The sequence below is a fragment of the Rhinopithecus roxellana genome, chromosome 8 (assembly GCF_007565055.1).
Source record: "Rhinopithecus roxellana isolate Shanxi Qingling chromosome 8, ASM756505v1, whole genome shotgun sequence".
NCBI lineage: Eukaryota > Metazoa > Chordata > Mammalia > Primates > Cercopithecidae > Rhinopithecus > Rhinopithecus roxellana.
The window spans coordinates 94,565,417-94,584,695 of record NC_044556.1 but is presented as its reverse complement, the minus strand read 5'-3'; the positions used below and the strand labels follow the sequence as shown (position 1 = coordinate 94,584,695).

General features: G+C 48.9%; 2 protein-coding genes across 6 annotated transcripts in view; one reads left to right on the top strand and one right to left on the bottom strand.

Moving 5' to 3' along the window:
* Positions 1 to 2,402: 2,402 nt before the first annotated feature.
* Positions 2,403 to 19,279, bottom strand: part of GALNT2 (polypeptide N-acetylgalactosaminyltransferase 2) — a 218,637-nt gene continuing 201,760 nt past the window's right edge. For all 5 annotated transcript variants that reach the window (XM_010374036.2, XM_030935466.1, XM_030935464.1 and 2 more), the window contains 3 exons: positions 19,021 to 19,147; positions 9,866 to 9,985; positions 2,403 to 5,305 (listed from right to left, as the gene is read on the bottom strand). In XM_010374036.2, coding sequence (XP_010372338.1) covers positions 5,150 to 5,305; positions 9,866 to 9,985; positions 19,021 to 19,147 — 403 coding nt within the window. In that variant the 3' untranslated portion in view covers positions 2,403 to 5,149. The remainder of the gene's footprint in view (positions 5,306 to 9,865; positions 9,986 to 19,020; positions 19,148 to 19,279) is intronic.
* LOC115899083 (cytochrome c oxidase subunit 7C, mitochondrial-like) lies at positions 7,049 to 7,429 on the top strand. Its single transcript, XM_030935467.1, has one exon. It carries the CDS (start codon positions 7,064 to 7,066, stop codon positions 7,307 to 7,309), a length of 246 nt encoding a protein of 81 aa, XP_030791327.1. The 5' UTR covers positions 7,049 to 7,063; the 3' UTR covers positions 7,310 to 7,429.

Genomic DNA, 19,279 nt, shown 5'->3' with positions numbered 1-19,279 from the left:
CAAATCTGACTCACCCGTGGGTGTCACCTGGGCTGAGGACCAAAAGGTCTTCTCTGTAGCCCCTGCCCAGACCACTCCAGCCTGGGGCCCCAGGAGCTCAGGCAGAAACTGCTGAGCGAACACTCCTATTTACCCCTTTGGAACGCTAGGGGAGACAGTAGCTTTTGGAAACAGGATGTATGTTACTTGCAGGCACACACAATGCATAAAATCAAACATATATACATTGTATTAGGAGATTGCTGAGAAATAGGCAAGAACTGCTGAGAAGAGAGTTTTCTCTTCTCTTCTGTAGGTTAAGTCCATGAACAGAAGAGTGTGTCAGAGGCATTTTATTTTTCTGGCTGAACATTCTTGACAATGTGAAGTTATGCTGCAGAATCCAATCGCTGAGTTGGGCTGGGTATTTCATCCTGAAAAGCATTGCAAGCCTGACCCTTTCTGCTCCAGTCAGGAACTCCCGTCATTCCCCGCCCCCAGAGCCTTCCCCAGCAGTCACAATGCTCACGCACGGGGCCCGCCTGCCAGTCTGTCTTCTTCCTCCTGTGCTGTGCCCATCAGAGGGTCTTGCTGCTGTGTCCCGGTGCTGGGACCTCTCAGACGCTGCGCCCCTGCCGGCAACGCTCTCCCTCGCCAAGTCCCAATCCCACAGAACCTTCGAGACATGGCGCCAACAAGGGTGGACCACCCCCTGCCTCCACCGCCCCAAGACCCTGCATTTGGCATGTCCTATTTGTCAACATTTAACATGTTTCCTCCTCACCCTAGGTCTTCTTTGGGACTATCAGTGCAACAGTTTTTCAACAAATAGTTACGGAATAAATAAACCTCTCCCTGTTATCAGAGCAGGAACCACGCACGGGATCCCTAGGGGGCTCCGCTGGGTGCTACAAAACAATGCTGAGAGTTCCTTTAGTTTTCTCAAATGGCAGCAAATTTTTAGTGTCCCAAATAATAGGGAAAGAAAATGGATTACATGTGGTCTCTAGAAGGTTTCAGACATTCATTTGGGCCAGTCCTGCCAGTGGCCAACCTCCTACCTCACCCCAATCTCAATCAAAATTGCTAAATAATTGGGCCGGGCACGGTGGCTCAAGCCTGTAACTGTAATCCCAGCACTTTGGGAGGCCGAGGTGGGTGGATCATTTCAGGTCAGGAGTTTGAGTCCAGCCTGGGCAACATGGTGAAACCCCATCTCTACTAAAAATACAAAAAAGTAGCCAGGTGTGGTGGTGGGGGCCTGTAATCCCAGCTACTCGGGAGGCTGAGATAGGAGAATCACTTGAACCTGGGAGGCAGAGGTTGCAGTGAGTCAAGATCGCACCACTGCACTCCAGCCTGGGTGACAAAGTGAGACTCTGTCTTGAAAAAAAAAATTGCTAAATAATTGGTCAAGGTTATGTTTCCTTGAACCCTTGTGGGGCTGTTCAAATGTAGGTATTTTTGTTTCTGTTGTTGAGATGGGAATCTTGCTTCATTGCCCAGGCTGGTCTTGAACTCCTGGGCTCAAATGATCCTCCTGCCTCAGCCTCCTGAATAGTTGGGATTACAGGCACACACTACTGTGGCCTGGATCAGATGTAGGAATTTAAAAGATAACAAAAGGCTGGGTGCGGTGGCTCATGCCTGTAATCCCAGCATTTTGGGAGGCCGAAGCTGGCAGATCATTTGAGGTCAGGAGTTCAGGACCAGCCTGGCCAATATGGTGAAACCTCATCTCTACTAAAAATTCAAAACATTAGCCAGGCATGGTGGTGAGTGCCTGTAATCCCAGCTACTTGGGAGGCTGAGGCAGGAGAATCGCTGGAGTCACTGAGGTGGAGATTGCAGTGAGCTGAGATTGCAACACCACACTCCAGCCTAGGTGACAGAGCAAGACTCCATCTCAAAAAAATAAATAAAATAAAAATAAATAAATAAATAGTATCTGAAGAACCTCAGAGAGGCTTGGATGGAACTGGAGAGCCCCAGGTAACTGGTAAACAAGTCTATAAATCTTAACTACTTGAAAAACTGTAAAAATATTTGCCTCCCTGGTATGAAGCACAGGGTCTGGGTTCGAGTGCCAAGGGCTGGCTCCAGGCAGGTACACAGGAAGGACATGACCTTGAGCAGGCTAGCAACTTCTGTCACCAGCTTCGCCTGTGGCTGTAAAATGCAAATGTATTTAAGGGCTTGGCTGGGTGCCTGGCACGTCATAAACACTCCACGAATGATAATGATTACTATTACAAATAAGAATAACCAACCAAAGGGCACAGCAATTAAAGCACATCTGCAAAGGGTGATAAGAAACGGCCACTGAGCAGGAACTGCAGAAGGCTGACCCCGATCCCAGTCCCCACACCCACCCCACCCAGCCCTCACACACTAGGACAGACTCTGGCCAGCAAAGAGCAGTATCTAGAAAGTATCTTCTCTTTATTTAAGTTAAACAATTTTCAAGGATGGTTTCCATCTATAAAATGGACAAAGTACAAGCTCTGTACAGCAGTTCTTTTTAAAAATCAACTGGAAAAAAAAATTACCAAACTATATTTTGAATTTGCAAAACATACTCACAGATACCATCATCTGAGCTTTTATGAAGACATAAGAAAGGACCACCACAGAGAAGACAACTCACTTCGGCACGCTTTGCTCGAAGGGCTCTTAGGAAAGAATTCTGAGTTTTAAAAACAGGATTTGGAGGGTGGGATAGTCCCGATGACTAAAAAATAACGCAACCACAGTAAGTCACTTTGGCACACTGTGTCATGTAAACATAGCTCACCGCAAAGGACCCCTCCCCAGCCCACCTCTGCTCTTGACACCCGGACCATCCAAAGCCATCCCCCAGCTCAGGGAGAGGACGCTGCCCCCAGGGCATGGCCGCACAAGGGCCTGGGTAGACATATCTGATGACACGAAGGCTGAAAGGACCTGGGGGTGCGGGCAGGGTGAAGGTGTGGGGGCAAGGGATTAATCAAAAAACTTGATTTTAAAACAAGCCAGATTCATCCATTTTTTTCCCCTCCTAACAGCAGTAGTAGCTTGCGGGTGACAGGGTCTGACAAAAGAACCTGGGTGCTGGGGGCTAAGCATGCCCTGCTCTGGCCTGCATTCCACAGCCTTGCACGGGTACCTAAGGGGGTTTTCCTCAGGCTCCCCCAAAGAGCCCACTGTGAAAGACAGAAGCGTGCGGAGTTACTCCGGTGTGGGGCCACACTGCCCACTCAGGACACATCTGGTTGCATGGCAGGGGAGGCGGGAAGAGAAGACCTATAGGGCAGGCCTCCAGCCAGGCTTCCACCTTGGGCCGCTGTCCGACAGTGCACACCCATGGGGCTCCTGCCGGGGAGGAGGACACACAGTGGCCTCTTTCATACAAGACACAGGGAGGAGCATGGCACTGGCACAACCTCCCAGGGCGGCTCCTAACTCCAAGGCCGCCGCTGTCCCTCCGAGGGGCCTGCAGGTGTGCCTATCTGATGCTTTTCTCGGACTGCCAGGCCGTGCCAGCCTCTCTTTGAGACTGAGCATCTGTGTGTGCGGTGCTGGAGAAGGCGGCTGGGAATGGAGGAGGAAGCAGGGCACCAACCACAGAGTGGCGGGGTGACGAGGAACATTGCTGAGCACCCAGGCAGACGCCAGGCACCTCTCCCCATTATGACTTTTGGTTCATAACTGTCTGTGGTTTAACAGGACCCCAAGGCTCTTGTCTCCTGTCCTGAATCCTCAGTGTAAATGAGCAGGTATTGTTTGGTTCTGACCCTTCCTAATTCTTTCCCCAAAGCCCCCTGAAGCAGTCACGTTGGCCAGGTGGGGTGTGGGAGGGGGCTGCGGGCGGGGCAGGACTCGTTGCCTGGCTGGAGATCCCCAGGCCAGCAGGTGTGCAGGGCTGTGAGCCAGGCCTGTGCCCAGGCTGAGAGGCTCATCCCTGACACTGCTGGCCATTAATTCTGAAGGCCCAGCATGCAGGGCTGAGATCACAATGAGGCCAATGCTAGCGTGTGACAGCTGCCTGGCATCATTGGTCTGCCCTGTCGCCAGGGGGCAGCGGTATCGCTGGCTCACATTGGGAGCTATGGGGTGTTGTTTATATTCCTTAAAGAAAAGAAATTTAATGTAAAAAGACCCAAAGTGATATCTGTCAAAATAAGTAACCCCTCCAGGTTCACAGATACGCATAGCACACAGAGTGGATTCTGACACACAGTAGTGACTCTCAGGCTGACTGACGCCCAACACAGATGCCCGGGCTGAGGCCGGTGGTCTGGAGGAAGCCCCCCCAGCTGGCCACAGCAGTAGCACCAACTGGCTGATCGGGCTCCAGGGGACAAAGGCCACCTCCTCCCTCCGTGAGAACCTGGCCCCACTGGGCTCTGGCCCCTTCTCCCGGAAGCTGCGAACGGCTTTGTGGGGAATTTACAAGATGATGATGACCTACACAAACCATAGGGAACTGACCGTACATTCTTTCTACAGAAACCATAGGGAACTGACCGCACATTCTTCCTACAGAAACCATAGGGAACTGACCGTACATTCTTTCTCTATATAGCTTTATATTTAGCGTCCCACCTTAGACAACTTCATCCTCAGATATAGCAAGTATATCAGGTGGAGGGGAGTCTGGACCAGGAAGACACTTGGGAACGGAGCAGAGAGAGGGGCTATCGACGTAAACCTGCCACGTGACACGACTCGGCTTTGTGGAAACCGTATGTGATTTCGATGGGATCGAAAATGGAGATTTCAAGAGTTCTCCTCGCTCCCCTGGGCATGTGTGCCCCCTCCTCCCGCCCTGCCCTCAGCTCGCATGCGTTCCTTCAGTTGCTTCTTCTACCACTCCCCGGTCGGCCATTGCTGGATGTCACTCAGTTGCAAAGCCAGCGGAAGTGAAAGCTGGAAGGAAGAGGGGCACTCCGGCCTGGGGAAGGGGGCCCAGCTGGGCTGCACCGAGAGGAGGGGGAGGGCAGTTCTCGCTTCTTGCCGCTGTTGCGTCTGCACAGTCGTCCGTGCCTTGCCGAAGTTCGACTTTCAGACCATGATGGAATACTGAGGTATATTAGTTTCGCGGAAAGTTTAAGAAACATAATCAATAATGTGATCACCAGACTCCACCCGATGGTGCAGGAGACAGGACGGCAGGGCCTCCCGGGCCCTCCTACTGCTGCAGGTTGAGCGAGAACTTCCACTGCTGCGAGAGGGCTGGGCCGCACACCTCCACGCTCAGGCCCCCGCTCTTGGCTGTGCGACTGTCCAGGCACAGGTTGCTGCCCACATGCCTCAGCTTGGAGTTGCCCTCGATCTGTTCCCATTTCTGCAAGACACAGGAGAATGCCTTAGAGTGTGGCCCCCAAGCAAAGGAGTACAAACAGATCTGTGTGAATTCAGGAGCTTGTGCTGCTGCTGGGGGCCCAGGAAGGAAACGTATTCTCTGCCTTGGATCAAAACTCAGAACCTCTCTTGCCCCAACCTTTCTGTGGGCCTCCTCTGAGCCCCAGCACTCTGGGCACCCACCCCTTCGTCATTAACACAAGGATTTGATGTAGGGGAATTTGCATGCCTTCGTAAGAAAGCTTGATCCAGTGATGGTTCACCCCAAGATGAGATCCACACAAAGCAGAGCCAGCTCCTCCCCTGGCTGCTGGAAAGCAGCCCTGTCTGGAGGCCTTAGTCTCGGCACCTCCATGCTCCCACTTAGGGCTTTCTGCTCCGGGGAGCCAGAGGAACCATGTCAGGCCAAATGTCAGGAAGAGAGATGCTTGTGTGAACAGAACATAGGGCTGAGAAGCCTATTTCTATGCGGTCTGTTCTCTACTGGTGTGCAAGCTCCTTGGTGGATATGAGAAACTTGTCTCTGCTACCCTTGAGGCCCATGGTGCTCTGTATGGCGGGGACCAATGTTTGCTGAGTTCTGAACATGCCACTTGTAAAGTATAGGGTACGATGCCTCTTTACTAACACTCAAATCAAGCAAACAACCAAACTCAACCCACGCACCCGTTACCCACCAACCAAGCCAGAAATCAAAGCACACAACCCAGCCTGAAGGAAATCTGAGGAGCCCTGTCTATAGCAAGTAACATAAATACTTTCAGCCTGAGTTCGGGCAGCTCACTCCAGTAATCCCAGCACTTTGGGAGGGAGGCTGAGGCAGGAAGATAGCTTGAGGTCAGGAGTTCAAGACCAGCCTGGGCAACATGGCAAGAATTCATCTCTACAAACATTTTTTAAAAAAATTAGCAGGGCATGGTGGTGCATGCCTGTTGTCCTAGCTCCTTGCAGGCTGAGGTGGGAGGATTGCTTGAGCACAGGAGTTTGAGGCTGCAGTGAGCTATGGTCATACCCACCCCTGCACTCTAGTCTTAAGCAACAGAGCGAGATCCTATCTCAGAAAAGAAAAGAAAAATCCCCATTTAAAAATCTCTAATGTTTGTTCTTAAAAAACAAAAAGTAACGATTTTTTTCCTCCCCAAAGCTCGTTTCAAATAATGAAGTCTGTGGTTCTAATTCATTTTTTATACTGTGTGCACTAAAGCTCCTTTACCTAAGTATTTTTTGCAAATCCTTTTGACATTGCAGAATTAAATTTTCTCACTCTTGCCACCCTTTCCTCTTTGACTCTGCAAATATGCACATAATACGAAAACATGGACGTGCCTGGAAACCAAATATTCCAACTGGCAAAGCCAGTTCAGCTCCAAGATAAAATCTGTAAGGAGCTTCCTCTTGAGGGGCCAGTGAGTGAGGCAGGGAAGAGCCGGTGCAAGCAGAGGAGCCCAGTGCTGGGGACCCGACCTGCGTGAACCACCACAAGGATGTTGTCACCTGGACCCTGCCTTCCTTATTTCCATCCACCTGCTCACCTGGAGTTCTTGCCAATAGGGAAAGACAGTGCAATCAGAGGAGCCAGGGGAGGCTTTTGCTAAGTGCCCATCATTTCGTCTTTCATTTCCGGCTCCCTCGTTTCTGTCAATCACCCCTCATGCTGTTTTTCCCCATTATCATGTAAAGTGTGTATTGAGGCTGCCCTGTCACTCTGAGCGGCCAGAATCTTCTCAACAAAGAATTCGGAATGGGAGGTGCCGCCATTTCATCCAGTACTCGGTGCGGAGCTTCCAGCAGCGCTATGTTGGGCCACAGCATCCGGAGGTTCACAACCTCTGTGGTCCGTAGGAGCCACTATGAGGAGGGCCCTGGGAAGAATTTGCCATTTTCAGTGGAAAACAAGTGGGCGTTACTAGTTAAGATGTGTTTGTACTTTGGATCTGCATTTGCTGCACCCTTCCTTATAGTAAGACACCAACTGCTTAAATCATAAGGATGTTTCAGTTCGTCCATTTAACAGATATGAAGAGCATTTTAAGAGATACAGCCTCTGGAAATGGATCAAACTCTAACTCATGGCATACTAGATATGTTAATAAACTTATGACATGAATGCTTAATGCCTCGTTTTTGAAATAGGGAATGTAATACTTGGCCATTTGCCTACTTTATTAATTTGGGTAACATTCCAGTATTACTCTGTGATTTAGCTTATTTAATAGTGTTAAACTGAGGTTATATTAAATTTTTGATTCCCAGGTCAGGATTTTGTTGGTAATTTATGCAATAAAAGGGAAATACAAATCAAAAAAAAAAAAAAAAAAAAAAAAAAAAGAATTCGGAATGAACGGAATCTGATTCTGGCCACTGGAAGGACTGCCTGTCATGTGTCAAAGCATCAGCTAAATGAAGAACCGTAGAAAAACAATAACCAAACCCCAGCTCCGTCTCGCACAGGTGGCCTTGTCGGCTCTGATGTCTGTCTGATGGGATTGTGGTGGCGGGGGTGCAGCACAGATTTTCAAGGCAGCCAGACCCTACTGAAATGGCCCCCACATCCTCTATAATAGCCTGAGTCTTGGGGTTGAAAACCTAACAGATCCCCATTTAGACACGCCATACATCCAGAAAAACTTATTCTTGATAGGTCTTCTCATGCTTCACGAAGGTCCTAAGGCATGTCAGTTATGGTTCCCCAAAACTGGGACTGAAGCAGAAACACCTGTCAGTTCTTGAAATTAAGCAATATTGAAGTAACCATTTGTTTTTTAAAAAAGTGTCATCAAGTCATCACTTTATCAATCCATTACATCCAGACAGCTCTGCTCCATTACATCCCAGGGAATGTGTTTGAGACTCACCTGGTACTTGGCTTAGCAGATGCCAGCCTTGCCCTTGAGGAGCTTCCTCTTGAGGGGCCAGTGAGTGAGGCAGTTTCTAGGTGGTTTGGGTACAAGCAATGGTAGCTTTCTCTTGTTTAACAGGCACTCCCTTACACATTTTGGTATCAAGTCATCAACACAGATGGACATTTAGAGATGTGGATTATGACCAGAACCCTACAGAAGGGCTCCCGCTACCAGGAATCTGGGACTCTGCAGAGCAGGGAAGGAGGAGCACCCAGAGCTGGCACAGGGGTTTAAAGACAGACAGGTGAAACAGGGCCCTCTGTAAGCACCTGTCTGACAACTGGGGTCTGAACAGGGGACTCGGTCCTGGCCTGGTCTTCCCAGATGACTCTAGGTTGGAGGCAATGACTTTCTGAGCCTCAGCTTTCTGTGCTGTGAAATTAAGGTTGGACTAGAAGCTGGCTTAGGCTCTTGGCTCCAGTAGGCTCCATGCCTCACTTTCCCTACATCTCATCTATCTCTAAGGACCAACTGTAAGAACAGGGGCAGGCATTCCAAGTATGGGCATGCTAGGACGACCTTTTGTGCTTGCATTCCTATTAACAGTTACCCCATGTCTTGAGAAAGGGTGTGCCGACAAACTGCCACAAGGGAATATGTCAGAGAAAACCAGCTTACAAGGCAGGTAAAGTCTATTCTGAAATGTTTAAAGAAACTGTGTTTATATGTGTGTGTGTATGTATATATATGTGTACACATGTGGCGTGTATATATGTATATGTGACGTGTATATATCGGTGGTGCTATGTATATGTATATATGTGGTATGTATATATGCTTATCGGTGGTGTTATGTACATATATGTGCCATGTATATGTGGCATGTATATATGTATATATGTGGCATGTATGTATATGTGGTGTGTATATATGTACATATACAGCATACATATATGTATATATGTGGCATGTATATATATGTGGTGTGGGTATATATGTATATGTGGTGTTTGTATATATGTATATGTGTGGCATGTATATGTATGTATGTGGCATGTATATATGTATATGTGGCATGTATACATATGTGTGTTTAATGTGTATATATGTGGCATGTATATATGTATATATGTGGCATATATATGTATATATGTGGCGTATATATGTATATATGGTGTGCACATATGCATACATATGTGGCGTGTATATGTGGTTCGTATATATATGTGGTGTATATATATGTGTATGTGTGTATATATGTATATATGTGGTGTGTATATATGGTATCTATATATGTATATATGTGGTGTGTATATATGTGTATATATGTGGTATATATATGTATATATATGCACACACATATACAGACACACACATACTTGCATTATGTATCGAGTACCATCCACTTGAACATTAATCATTTAGAATTTCTATAAATTTAAATAGAAAAAAGTATTTGATGATTAAACAAAAATAGCTAATTTCTCTTTAAATTTTTCAGTGGCATAGGGAAGAGAATGAGAATATAATCAGAAATAAGCAACAGCAGGCTTGTGGCTTAAGTCCAATAGGGCAGCTAGACATTATTCATAGTGATGCAAAAGAACACCTAAGTACACGCCGAGCCGGATGCTTCATGAGGCTGTGGCTGCCCTGGTCTGGGTTAATCATGGGCACCCACGGGTGCCTGCAAGCCGTACCTGTCTGCTGTCATTTTCTCGGCAGCCCTGCAGCTTTATCAGAGAGCCCGGTGCCCGGTCCACCACAGTAAGGCACAAATCCATGTGCTTCACCGACTTCTCCTTCGTCAGGGCCCATTCCTGGAACACAAAACCAGAAGTCAGAGGCGTGCTATGCACAGGGCTGTGAAAGGAAAGAAGGGGCACCAATGAGGGCTCCAAAAGGAAAAGGGTCAGGGTGCGGAGCTTAGATTCAGAACCCCTGAGCCACCTGAGAACGAAAGAATTACTTTTTGCCTAAGGGCAAATTTATAACACCAGAGATGTGGGAGAACCTCACAATTGAGCAGTCAGTTGGCTGAGTGATGTGCAGAAGTGCTCTGAGGATCTCAGTAACTAAAACAAAACTATTAACTATTTTAGCCCCAAATACAAGTTAGACTGCCTTGTTCATTTTTCGATAATTCAATGCGAATTGTAAAAACTGTGGCACAAGCTTGGTTATACACCAGGTAGACAGTCGGCAACTGGTCCACCCATGCTGTTTTGAGATTACTCTGCCCTCATGCAGGTATGGCCTGCAAACAGCACTGATGAGAATGTGGACTGCAGTAAATAACACATTGCATACTGAAGCAAAATATATCATGTATAGCCTCCTGAGTGAATGCTAATTGATCTATGGATGCTCATGAAGCCCTCTGAAAACTGGAGGAATAGATCTATGCATTTCTCCACACACATTACAGCTAAATTTAATTAGGTGCTATGTGCCAGGCATTATTTTAAGCCCTTTATACAACAGCTCCATGAGGGCTACTATTATTCTCATTTTATAGATGAGAAAACTGAGCTACAGAGTGTTTAAATCACAAGCCCATGATGTTAACAAACAGAAACACATATATACGTATAAACACACACAAGTTATAGGCTGTGACAGGGTGAGAGGACAACCATTTTGGATACTAAACAAGACATGGTCCCAGGCGGCAGAGGAGGCCAGAACCTGTTCCAGGCAGGGCCACAGCAGGGACTGGGCTTCTGACCATCACTCTCCACTTGTCCCACCCAAAGGGATGAACACCCCTTAATATCCAGAGGCAGCAAGGCCCTTTCCAGCTTAAAACCCCACAGGGACTCACTATCCACTTCCATCCCCTTCCACTCTAAGCCCCGGCACGCTGCGGTGGCCCTCCCCTCCCTTCATCTGTTTGTCTTTCCATCGGTCTGTCCCATGACCACCTGCTGCACACCTGCATGACACAGGCACTGTCACACAGCCAGGCTCACTTTCTAGTGGGGAAAATGAAAGACACACAAATAAATGTATTCTGTAACTACAGGCTATTATGTGTATTCTGAAAATGAAAGACACACAAATAAATGTATTCTGTAACTATTATGTGCTATGAAGGCACTGTTTTTCTTTTTTCTTGGTTCTTGGAAACAGAGGTAAGGAAAGGAACAAATAGTGTTTAAAGAAGCCTCACTGCCTAGTACCTACATCATGTTGGAACAAATAGTCCGTCATTAGAAAAACATTAAAAGCTGACGATACAGCTGGGTGAGGTGGCTGAGGCCTATAATCCCAGCACTTTGGGAGCCAAGGCGGGAGAACTGCTTGAGGCCAGGAGTTTGAGATCAGCCTAGGCAACATGGCGAGACCTTGTTTGTACTAAAAATAAAAAATAAGTTGACCGGGTGTGGTAGTGCATATCTGTGGTCCCAGCTACTTGGGAGGCTGAGGTGGAAGGATCGCTTGAACCTGGGAGGCTGAGGCTGTAGTGAGCCGTGATTGTGCCACTGCATTCTAGCCTGGGTGACAGACCGAGACCCTGTCACAAAACGTAACAAAACCCTAAAGATTCCAGCATTCAGACCTTACATAACCACGGGCGGGGTGCGCCATCTCCAGCCCTCAGCATCAGCAGAGGGGATGCAGAGGCACGGATGCCCGTCTAGGAATCAGTGAAGAGACTTTCACCTGTCTGAAGACTTCCTTCTCCCCTAACAGGGAGGGAGGCTTGGGCAAGCCTGCTCACTTCCCGGGTCTTCCATTTTCTCACCTTCTAATTTGTGTTCCTCACATTCTACTCCGTGAGGAATTCTAGGAGAAATGGATTCTAGGTCAAATGAATTTGGGAAACAGATGTTGTGCTGCGCTCATCTCTTGGAAATTCAGTCTATTAAAGGCTCTGAAGAGTCCTAGAGTGGAAGCACCTGCTTGGCCTGTGCACTGCGGCCTCCCAAACACGGCATGGAGGGAGCCCTGACCCACCCACTCCTGCCGGCCACATTCTTTGGGGAAGGCCACCTGACTTTGAGTCGAATCCCAACATTCTATGATGTTGTCATTCAACATGGGTGAGTTCCAGCCAGCTCTTCTAAGCACCCACAGGCACTCCACATCACCAATACTCTAGGACAGTATGACATCATAAACATAATCATTTGGTCTCTGCCCCTGGTTTCTGGCACAATCACAAGGCTCCTAAAACTCTTGCCATTTCCTGAGCTACAGGGGTTTTAACACTGTCTTTCATTCTAGTGTTTTGTCTTTGACTCCGGTTCCTGACAGACAGCTCTTAATCCCTTGGAATTTCTTGGGTGATGGGAGTGTCTTTTGTTCTAATGAAGCAACTCTAATGGGCTCCTGGATGGGGCTGGTCACCAGAAAGACCAGGTTATGCCGAGAAGCTTGAAACTGTCAGTCCCCCACCACCCCATCCTCTGGGAAGGGGAGAGGAGCTGGAGGTCATGCCCATGTGATGAGGCCTCCGTCAAAGTCCCTGCACTCCGGGATGTGGCTGCCGGACACGCGGAGGCGCTGGGAGAGCAGCACACCTGGAGAGGGCACACCTGGAGAGGGCACACCTGGAGAGGGCATGGAAGCTCCGACACCCCAGCTCCACACCGTGCACTATGCATCTCTCCCATCCAGCTGCTCCTGGGTTTCAGTCTTTCCTAATAAACAGGTAAACCAGGAAGTAAACCGTTTCCCTGAGTTCTATGAACTGTTCTTGCAAATGAATGAATTCAAGGTGAGGTTGTGGGAGCCTTGAGTTAGAGTCAGACAGCAGGTGACAACTTGGACTTGTGACTGGCATCTGAAGTAGGAGCATCTTGTGGGAGGAAGCCTTTAACCCACGGGGTCTGTGCTAACTCTGGGTAAGCAGTGTCAGAACTGAATTGACAGGTAGGACACTCAGTGCCTGCAGATAACTGGAGAATTGCTTGGTGTAGGGGGAAAAGCCCACATGGCTGGTGTCAGAGGTGAGAAGTTTGGTGAGAGTATAAAGCAAGAAAAGCAGCTTTTTTCCTATTCACTGGGTCACAGAGTACGGAAGGTGTGGAGTGTACAGAGGAAGTCGTGTGTATTTCCCATATGCAGATGGCGCTCAGGATGGAGAGGGCCAGAAAGAAGCCCATTGTTCTGTCCCTGCACTCACAGGTGCCAGGGACACCACCCGGACATGTGAAACTGTGGCACATAGAGACGCCCACTCACGATGAAGAGGAGAGTCCTGAGTAAGGGGGACAACGCTGGTATGGAGAAGGGTTCCAGACTGTCCTTGGCAGCAGGTGTTGGCAGATGCTGGATGGTCTGCTGACACCCAGTTAAAGATGATGTCTGAATGTTTCTATAACCTCCTTGCTATTGTGTGCTTCATTACTGTAAAGCATACTTTACACAGGATTCCAGAAAAACTCATTCCACTGGCAAACAACACAGCTAGGTGCCGTTTTGTCCTTCCGTTGCATTTCAATGATCTGAATTTGTAAAATAAAGTTCATCAATATTTAAGAAATGCTTTTTTGAGCTGCCACTCTTAAAAGGCATGGCCATTCATTTTCTCATTTCCTGTGTGTCTGCCAAGGTTCAGCCGGAAACCAGATAATAAACCTCACTCTTCCAAAGCACCAGGACCTATTTTCAGTTGGGAGATATTACTTACCCTCTCGTTTCTCATCCGTGTCACATGCTATGCAAAAAAGCAACCCTTTCTGTCGGTTCAGAGAGGACTCACGCACAGTGGGTTTGTGAGCTGGAACATCTGAGCCGCACTGTCTAATGTGCTAGCTACAGGGCACACGGGGCCATTTACATTTAAATTCACCAGAATGAAATGAAATTAAACTTGTAATTCACACTAGTCATATTTCAAGTGCCCAGTTGCCACAATGTGGCTGATATACTGAATGGCAGATCTGGAGCATTCCCCTTATAGCACATGGTTCTACTGGAAAGAACTGATTAGACAGTAGCCCAGGGAGTAAGGTGCTCCCAAGCTGAGGCTATAACATGCATCAACATGCATCAATCATCCTGCCGTCTCACGTCACATTGTATCGCTGATGTGTTCATCTTTCCACTAGAAAACCCTTGCTCCTCAACTCCCATTTTTTAAAATGTTTATTTATTTATTTTTTTGAGACAGAATCTCACACTGTCGCCCAGGCTGGAGTGTAGTGGTGTGATCTCGGCTCACTGCAACCTCCACCTCCCTGGTTCAAGCGATTCTCCTGCCTCAGCTTCCTAAGTAGCCGGGATTACAGGTGCCCACCACCACGCCCAGCTAATCTGTTGTATTTTTAGTACAGACAGAGTTTCACCATGTTGACTAGGCTGGTCTCGAACTCCAGACCTCATGATTTGCCCATCTCGGCCTCCCAAAGTGCTGGGATTACAGGCATGAGCCACCGTGCCTGGCCCTAATTTATATTATTTTAGAAACACGGTCTCACTCTGCTGTTCAGGCTGGAGTGCAGTGGTGCAATCACAGCTCACTACAGCCTCGACCTCCGGGGCTTTAGCAATCCTCCTGTCTCAGCATCCTGAGTAGCTTGGACTACAGGTACAGGCCATCACACCTGGCTAATTTTTTTTTTTTGGTAAAGACGGAGCTTCCCTATGTTGTCCAGCCTGGTCTTGAACTCCTGGCCTCAAGCAATGTTCCTGCCTTGGCCTCTTAAAGTACTGAAATTACAGGTGTGTGCCACTGCACCAGGCCAAATCCTCATTTAGAATCACTTGGTAGCTCTTAAAGATCTGGTGGTGCCCTCTGATCCTAGACAAATCAGATCAGGCTCTCAGGCATCAGCATTTAGTAAAAGTTCTCTGGGCAGGCTGGGTATGGTGGCTCACGCCTGTAACCCCAGCACTCTGGGAGGTCGAGGCATGTGGATCACCTGAGGTCAAGAGTTCGAGACCAGCCTGGCCAACATAGTGGAATCTTGTCTCTACTAAACATACAAAAATTAGCCAGGTGTGGTGGCACGTGCCTGTAATCGCTGCTACTTGAGAGGCTGAGGCAGGAGAATGGCTTGAACCTGGGAGGCAGAGGTGGCAGTTAGCCGAGATTGCACCACTGCACTCCAGCCTGGGCAACACAGTCAAACTCCATCTCAAAAAAAAAAAAAAAAAAAGTTATCTGAGCAATTCCAGGATGTGACCATTGGAGGGGGACTAAGAGCGGGCAGCGAGTCACCACTTACTGCTGGAAACGAAGGGAAAGCCCGCGTGTGAGAACAGTAATGGCTGCACCGTTAGCAAAAAGGAAAAGGAAAAGCAAAAGCAGAGCGGGAGAAGCGCCCTGCAGATCCAATCTTGTTGATTCCTTGGCAGAGCCCTTCGCTGACCCCTGAAGTTCGTGCAGAGGCGAGGAACGGGTGCTCTGTGTCAAAGGTCTGTGCCATGGCTGCCCTCAGCACTGTGCCCTCTGCTCAGTGCCCCCACCGTGCAGAGAGGAATCCTGAAGACCCTCTACTGGGCAGGACGGGGTGGGGCGAGGGCCACAGCCCTGAAGGCGGGACACAGGCTGTCCTCCTGAGGGCAGGTGAGAAGGGTCACAGGCAGCAGCTACACAAGTCTTTGGTTCCCGTAGACCTGCCGCCTCCACAGGGCCCGGACTCTGTCTCGTGTTACCAGCTGTGCAGTAATTAAGGAGCAATGCTGGCGGTGGGGCGAGCCAGTCACAGAGCCTGACGCACAGGGGATGAAGCTGCAGCCAGAGACTCTGATGACCAACTCTCTTGGCTGGGGCCTGGACACACGCTTCGGTTTAATGTGCTGTAGCGTAAGGTGTGTCGCTTTCCAGCAGAGGCGCTGACTCAGAAAGGAGTGACCTCTCCAACCTTCCGTGAATCATTGGAACAGTGCAGAGTGACAGCGGGAACTCCAGTGATTAAACACGAAGTGAGGCTGGCCAGGGATCACAAGAGGCCCAACACCCAGACAGTATGGAACCTGGGTGGGCACGTCGTCCGTTTTGTCATCCACAGACCAGAGGTAAGCTTCACCCAGCCCCACATGAATTATCCACATGTCTGTGTTTGGTGAAATCTGCATTAATGCTGTGTGACCGACCAAGCCCTGCAGCACTGTCTGTCCAGTTTAGATGAAACCTAGCTTGCTGAGAATGAGAACCAGCACTTCCCCCTTCCTCACGGAGCTCTGCTTTTCTGAGGGCATTTTGGTGCATTTTCACTAAGTTCTAGATGGAAACACATAAAACATCTCTCCCCAAGCTCACTGCTTTCCAGATCTCAAGAATGAAGCCCAAACCGTGGAAACACGCTGTGATCAGTGTAGAAGGAACACAGCCTGCGAGACGCCTCCTCCCATCACACCTGGACCACAACAGGAGCCACAGCAGCACCGCACAGCACCCTCCATCACCTCTGAGTGAGTCCCTTGGGCCCCCACTTCCCAGCAGTGACTGAGAACACAGTTAACGGCAGGGTCTTGGAAGGAGGGGTTACAAAGACACAGAAGCACGGTCACAGTGGGGACGGCACCTTCCCCTCTGCCTCTGCCCAACCCGCCAATACCAGCTGGCTCCTCCTCCTTTTACCCGCTTCATCTTCCACTCTCTTTGTCCTTCCCTGCCTCTGTATGGGTTCCTCCCTCCAGGTGACTCCTGACATTGGTGAGGCCTGTGATGAGTACCCAGGGGGACTCACCTGCTACAGTGTGAAATACCTAAAACTGGTCCATCAGGCTACAGCCAAAGGCTGGCTTGTGTGTGCACCCACACCTGAACCCTGCTCCCCAGGAGTGTCCTCACAGCCCAGAGACTACACACAGATGCCAGGGCCTGGGAGCCTGGGAATGGCATGCAGTCCTGCCACGTGGCAGAGGGAAGCCCAGTGATTAAACATGGAGGTGAGGGCAACAGGAATAACAGGAGGTGCAGCCACCCGGACAGCACAGAGGTGAGCAGGTGCCTCCTCTGTTTCATAACCCACAGTGGCTCCTCCACTTCAAGAACTCCACTGTGAGTTCTTGAAGGCGAGGGATTGCTTTGTTTGCCTTCTAATCCCTTTCTCTAACAAAATAGTACCGCCAAGTAGAAAATCCTCCAACAATATTTCTCAAAAGGACAGAGATCAATGATATGAAGTCATGTATAAGAAACAGACAGCAAAACAAGCTCTGCATCTGAGTAATAGAGAAAAAGAAGAAAGAAGCAGGACATGAGTCTAGGTGCATGTGCATAACGAAGAGAGGGAGACTGAGCCCAGGAATCATGAGAAGAGAGCTGTTGTGTGAGAATGTGATGAGCATATGTGCTATTGTGTGTGTGTGTCACACACGTGCACAGGCACTGGAAGCACACTCATACCTGTCAGCAAACCTGACCCATTGGCTCTTACCCAAACACAGCATCACATTTAGCTATTCCAAACCATCGAGACTGCTGACGCTGATACGGAGAATCCAGGATCAACTCTACCAAAATCACATGAGAAAATGAGGCTCTCTCTTATTTTCTGACTCATCAAAGCCAAGTATCTTCTATTTAAGGGCTGGGGATTTAGGGGAACCTGGGCCAGGCCCTGGCTACCTGCCCTATGCCCATGCTGGATGGGGACTGGCCCAGTCAAGCCCCAGGCAGGCAGGTTCCTCTCTCTCTTCTAATTTAGGATGTCCAGGCCATTGCAAGTAACTGCTAAAACCACATCACCAAGTGAAGAAAGGAGTCAAGGTATTTGTGGATTGCGGTCTGCCTGGACACTCACTTGGGAGGCGCACCCAGCTTTACACAAAAGCACATGCCCCCTTTCAAAAATACTTCCAGTTAAAGAAAGTTAAGAAATCAATACATTTAGGATACACACACGGAGTTAACCCGCCTTTTTAAAAACTGCAGGCTCTCCCAGTGCCAGGCAAGTTTTCAGGAAGGGGGTTAGAGGACACAGGATTTTCACCCAATCCCTATTATTATCTCATGGGAAAACTGTTTTTAGAATCCAAAGTCTCAGCTGGACCCATCAAGCCTTCATTTTGTCTCTCCTTTGCGATGACGGGAGAAGAGAAGGTAGTGTTTTGTTTTTTGGTTTTTTTTGAGACAGAGTTTTGCTCTTATAGCCCGGGCTGGAATGCAATGGTACGATCTTGGCTCATAGCAACCTCCGCCTCCCGGGTTCAAGCAATTCTCCTGTCTCAGCCTCTTGAGTAGCTGGAATTACAGATGCCCACCACCACGCCTGGCTAATTTTTTGTATTTTTAGTGAGATGGGTTTCACCATGTTGGCCAGGCTGGTCTTGAACTCCTGACCTCAGGTGATCCAACCACCTCAGCCTCCCAAAGTGTTGGGATTACAGGCGTGAGCCACCATGCCTGGCAGTTGTGAGATTTTATGCCTCTAGGAAAAGGTGTGTATGTGTGCAACTGAAGCAATTAATACTGAATATCTTCTATCTTAAGCTATCATTATCTAACAGGCAGGGGCTGTAACTAGCAGCTGCCTTAGTGCCCACAGTTAAGAATCTGTTATATAGGGGTACCAGGCAGGTGTAGACATCATATTCTGGGGCCAGACGCAGAGGCAGAATGGGTGCTTTGGTGTTGAGTGCACATGGCCGAGAGGACAGAGCTGGCAGGAAGAAGACCAAGGCCCTGCAACCAGCAACTGTGACCAGTGCACCCTTGCCACTGCAGCAGAGCCTGGTCCGAAGCTGATGACAGAGCTGATGCACCAAAGTGTGTGACATCCTATCTGGCCCTGGGGCTGGCTGTCAAAGAGGCTGTGGCCAGCAGGAGCCAGGCGCTTCCTCAAAGACATCACTCATCCCAGGAGAAAGGTGGTAGCCAGGACTTCTAACCTCAGGACCCCCGACTCCTGCTCTTTCTGGGCCTGCAGGTGACCTGGCTTCCCCAGGCACATACCTGGTTTCCCCCAGCATTGTGACATTCATAAACTCCAACCACACCATCAGCAAAGTGTCCCAGAGTATCGAGGCAGTTAGTTCCCTGCTGCAAGGCCCCAAAAGCTATATCCTGATGGTCTGGAACCCTGAAAAACAAGGTGAGAATCACCTGCTTAATTGCACATGACCACTAGCTCCCGTCCACCAGCCCCTTTGCTCAGTGGTTTCATGACAGGTGACAGGAACAAGAGAAAGACCCAGTGACCAGGCATCGTGCC

Excerpts from the sequence above, each read along its gene's own strand:
- LOC115899083 (XM_030935467.1), top strand. The coding sequence starts at position 7,064 with ATGGGAGGTGCCGCCATTTCATCCAGTACTCGGTGCGGAGCTTCCAGC.